Genomic DNA, 5452 nt, shown 5'->3' with positions numbered 1-5452 from the left:
GTGTGTGATACTTGCTCTCAGAATTAAAGGTCAGATGACTTGTCACTCTGAAATATCCCATAGCATTCCATGGAACTTCTCTTAGATTCCAAGGCAGTACTCAACACCTCCCCTAGCGTGGGTGGCACAATCCCTGCATTTTATAACACAGTCTCCAAATCTCCACACACTCTGGTTGCTACAGTGCTGGTGACGAAACTCAGGGCTTCATGCATGCTAGGTAAACCACTCTACCAACCAAGGTATCTACAGTATGAAGCAATGTTTTTAAAGACAAAACTGAGGAAGATCCATTTGTTTTGTTTTTTGTCTTATTTTGTTTTGTTTTTGAAACAGTAACTCTGGCCAAAGGGCATAGATACAAGATCACCTCAGGCTGAAGTAGAAATAAGAGTTTCTGGGCATTTGTCGCTACAGAAGTTCTTTATATAAAAGTCTGTGGTGCCTTCTATGTTGCTTTTGGTCTTGGCAGAATCTTTCTTGATGCTTTCTATCAGTCAATCATGTGTAAGAACTCTTCTTTCAAATTGCCTTGGTTAATTCCCTTGGTGTTAACCTTCTTCAAACTGGAGGAAGCTTCTCTGCTTTGATGCTCATAACGGTCACTTGTATTTTTAAAGAGTAGTGGCACCTTCTATTGCACATCAGTCATGTTATAAGGACAGTGACAAGCACTTTACATAAATATCAAAAGTACCCAGTCCCAATGGATACCTCTGTAAAGTACTTCCAGATATAAAGTTTGGGGAAGATTATAAAAGAAGGAACAGAAACACTGTAAGAGAAAGATAACCAGGGACTTTGTGATGTGATTGTGTCTCCAAGTAACACCAAAAGCTACATCTTTAAAGTCTCACCACCAATAGCTATCAAAGAGAAGCTGAACAAAGCCTAGCATAAAAGATGCCAGTGAGGATGGGAAAAAGCCTATGAGACCCCTAAAACAAACAAACAAACAAACAAAAAACCTATAAGCAACTGAGAAAATATGGATGAGATAGAAGTGTATCCCATCCCAGGGAAGAAAACACCAATTAGTTGCACATTAATCAGAAATAAGAAACATACATACTTGTAACATTGTACAGACTCTGAAGATTATATTTGGAATTATAAATGTATATAGAAATATATATATATATGTCTATGTATATTTATGAATGCAATAACAGTTAATGGAAAAGTGTCATGAAATTGAGGGAAAACACAGAGGGTTATATGTAAGTGTTTGAAGGTTATATCAAAAATATAATAGAATGTAGTTAATAGATATACTTTGGAGAAACAACTGTAATAACATATTTATTATAGAAAAGATTAGAAGCATATTTGGGATCTATAACTACTTTGTTTTTAAAGCTAATTTTCATATAATAAATAATGTATTTGTAGAAAACTGCATGCACAGTTGAAAGTAAGTTAGTTTTTTGAAATGTATGAAATGAACACTATATTTAATAAAATAGAATTATGTGATCAAAAGTTGAAAGGGGATTTTAAATGATTTTTATGCACACAGTTTCTACATAAAGTACTAATATGGAATTTCACTATAGTTACGTCTATCAAAACATAATGATGATCAACTAATATATAATAAAATGAATTTGAAAAGAGCAAATTGTACAATTTAAAATAAAATTATTTATGTGATTCATTTATGTGGTAATGTTTTATAATGAAGTATCAAAAGCGAGTGAGAAAAAAATCTCTTTTGGCATTTCCAGGTATGGAGATAATTGTGTTCATGGATATGTGAACTGCAAAGCTACAGATATTTTTTTATCTTTTTGAAATATTAATCACATTTATAAGTGTGGGTTCAAGTGTCATGAATGTAGTCTTATGTATATATGACTCACACTACTGAAGCCACATATGTGTGAAGATCAGAACTCAGCTGAGTGAGTAGGTTCTATCCCTTCATCCTATTGATCTCAAAGTTTAAATCAGGTCATCAGGCTTGAAAGTGACTTTAACTGCTGCGAACGTCATCTCACTGTCCCCTGGGATTTATCTTTTAGGTTTGAAGTTGTCATAACATATGCAAAATATTAACTCATATTTTAAAAATATTTATAAAATTAAGGAAACCATTTTTCTTTATTATTCAGCTCTCATATTCAGTTCAAGGAAAGCTGGAAGCTAGTGAATCCCCAAAGACTGTAAAATCAAAAGGCTTTCCAACTTTTTGGTCTTATTTAATGAAGAGAGTGGGAAATTTTCCAAGGCAGATACGACTCTTGACAGTATATATAAGTTACACAGATGTGAAACATCTCAGCAACACTGGTTATAGCAGAAACAATAATGAAAAGTTTTAGATTCTTGGGAAAGTCAGAAAACATCATCCAAAAGGGAAGATCTGCTTTATAAGGTGATTCTTGAACTGAGTGTGCATCACAAACTGATCGTTGTACTTTAATTTTTACTGCAACTACTCACTTAAACTTTGTTTGTTTCAGTAGCATATTTTAAAATATTTCATGTGATTATAGTATTTTTCACATTCATGTTTATAAATATTGTGATTGATAAAAAATATTGCAGTTTCCATTTCCAACTGGAGCTTGAGGCATTTGGAAGCATAATGCAGTTTTATATGCTCACGTATAATGTTCTCTTAGGATAACCTTAGTGTCAAGTCTCTCAACACAGCAAACATACTCACAGGCCATTAAGCTTGCTCTAATATTGTCTGATTATCTTTTGAGTTTTGGATTCTATTTTCTCAAGATTAAGACAAAAAATAGGAAAGTAGTTGTTAAAAAATAAAGGGAGATGGCAGAAATACACCAAATTAAAAGAGATATGTGAAAATGTCATTGATAGTCAAGGAGTTAAGTATGCTCAATTTTGGACACAGTAAAATTAACTTTATTTAAACCTGACCATTGCTACTTAAATTGATCATTTTCACTTATTTATATTTGTATTTAAATAGTAAATTACCTTGTTAGAAATGTCATTGATTTACCTCGATTCTCAAACTAAAAACTCCTATCATTTATTTCATAATCTGAAAGTGATATTGGGGGTTTGGGATCAGAGAGACATCAATTCACACTGGTTTTAATCTTTCATGGAACTTACTGAGCCAGAAAACCATAAATATTGTTATTACTATTATATTTCAAGTACTACCAAGGGAATTACAAAATATCACCTAGATTGTTGACATTTCAATCTTCCAATATCAAACCTAAATTTAGTAGGAAAAATGAAGATATTAAGATTAGGAAAGAAAACTCAAGAGAAATAAATAAAGAAAGAGAGTCTAGAAATGAAGAAAGGAAAATAGAAAAAAACGAAACAGAAAGGTAGAGAGGCAGAGAACACACCTTTTGTAAATAAATTATTCTATCTTATGAAATCTCATCTTTTCAAGTTGAAAGTCTTTAAATATATGACAATAAATAGCATCCCTCAGTCCCAGTAATACATTATTGTTTAAATATACACTCCAATGGCTAAGTCCAAATTGCAGGGAAAGACAATGTTAAAAATGTGTCTTCAGCATGTGATTTCTCAATTTATTTGATGGACCATTTTTATCACACATTTTAATAAAATTTATTTGGTTACATCTCTTCAGACATATCATGATTAGATTGGTGCTAGGAATTTTGTGTTTATGTGTAAATGTCTTGTCATTCTCCTATTATGATAAGAGTCTGTAAATATGTCTCAGATATTCATGAAAAATATTTTCTCTGAATCCATGCCAAAACACATATATTTGAGACAAGGTAAACGTATAAAGAATAATTACTACTGATGTTTATATATAATATATTTATTTACATAACTATACAGATTATCTTTCAGATATGTAAAGTTTTTCCTAAATCTAAGAAAATTCCCTATTTATAAAGAATGTACAAACTTAGGGAAGTTATTTTAGTTTTACTGGGTACAATGCTCAGATATAGTATGTATTCTTCTTACTTGATTCTGAACATTAATTTTTTGTTTCTGTTTCAGGAATTCTTATTTAGGCTCTCTCTCTCTCTCTCTCTCTCTCTCTCTCTCTCTCTCTCTCTCTCTCTCCATTTTGGAGCCCAGTGAACTAAATGGAAGAAATAAACCAGTCTGTGGTGTCTGAGTTTATTTTTCAGGGACTTTGTACCTCAAGGGAACTGCAGATTTTTTTTCTGTTGCCATTTTCCACCCTCTACCTGATGATTGTGGTAGGCAACCTCTTTGTGGTGATATTAATCATCATTGATCATCATCTCCATTCTCCCATGTACTATTTGTTGGCCAATCTCTCATTTGTTGACTTTTGCCTTTCCTCAGTTACTACCCCCAAACTGATCACAGACCTCGTAAAAGAAAATAAAACCATTTCCTTTGGGGGCTGCATGAGCCAGATCCTCTGTGTACATATATTTGCAGGGGGTGAGATGGTGCTTCTTGTAACAATGGCCTATGACCGCTATGTGGCCATCTGCAGGCCACTCCACTACACGAGCATCATGGACAGAAAAAAATGCATCTGGCTTGTTTTGATATCATGGATCATTGGATTTGTGCATGCCATGAGTCAACTGTTACTGATTTTGGAACTACCTTTCTGTGGACCTAGAGTTATAGACAGCTTTTTCTGTGATATTCCTTTGGTGTTGAAATTAGTCTGCACAGATACTGATACTCTGGGAATAATGATAAATGTTGACAGTGGTGTTTTAGCAATGACTTGTTTCATTATCTTGCTGATATCTTACACTTACATTCTATTAACTGTTCGGCTTCACTCTAAAGATGGTTCATCAAAAGGTTCATCAAAGGCAATCTCTACCTGTACTTCCCATATTATAGTAGTTGTGCTATTCTTTGGTCCTGTTATTTTTATCTATCTGTGGCCAATCAGCATCACTTGGGTGGACAAGTTTCTTGCTGTATTTTACTCAGTCATCACACCTCTCCTGAATCCAGTCGTCTACACACTGAGAAATAGAGACATTAAGAATGCCATAAAGAAGTTAACAAGTCCCATGTAAGTTTTGGAACAATCTTTAGACATCTTGTAATATCAGAAAATTCATTGTGTGCACACCATTTTATGCAAACAACTTGTTTCTGGGATCCATATGATGTAATTAGTATATGGTTATGAAAATGTCATTAGAATAATAAATTCAAAATTGTAATACAGTTTTATCACTAGAATGAGTAATAGCTCTGTATAATATAGTTATATATATTGAATAGTAGTCAATAATAATAATGTTTCAAAAATGATGATCACATGTTATTACACATCACCTGTGTTCCAAGATTTTTGCAAGTCACTTTGCTCAGACTACTAGTAACAAAATCCTCTTTAAGCCAGGCGGTGGTGGCACTTGCCATTAAATCCAGCACTCTAGAGGAAAACCAGCCTAGTCTACAAGAGCTAGTTCCAGGACAGATTCCAAAGATACAGAGAAACCCTGTCTCAAAAAACAAA

The 5452-nt window shown here is 33.2% G+C and overlaps 1 protein-coding gene across 1 annotated transcript; it reads left to right on the top strand.

The window, feature by feature from the left end:
• The first annotated feature begins 4073 nt into the window (after nucleotides 1-4073).
• On the top strand, nucleotides 4074-5003 carry LOC125416781 (olfactory receptor 4K3-like). Its single transcript, XM_048459947.3, has one exon. The coding sequence runs from the start codon at nucleotides 4074-4076 to the stop codon at nucleotides 5001-5003; it is 930 nt and encodes a 309-aa protein (XP_048315904.2).
• Nucleotides 5004-5452: the final 449 nt, after the last annotated feature.

Source organism: Myodes glareolus, chromosome 10, assembly GCF_982192425.1.
Source record: "Myodes glareolus chromosome 10, mMyoGla1.1, whole genome shotgun sequence".
NCBI lineage: Eukaryota > Metazoa > Chordata > Mammalia > Rodentia > Cricetidae > Myodes > Myodes glareolus.
The sequence above is the reverse complement of the archived record's forward strand: the minus strand, read 5'-3'. Positions and strand labels throughout refer to the sequence as shown.

Bases quoted from the DNA above. Each gene is read 5' to 3' on its own strand.
- LOC125416781 (XM_048459947.3), top strand. From the start codon at position 4,074: ATGGAAGAAATAAACCAGTCTGTGGTGTCTGAGTTTATTTTTCAGGGA.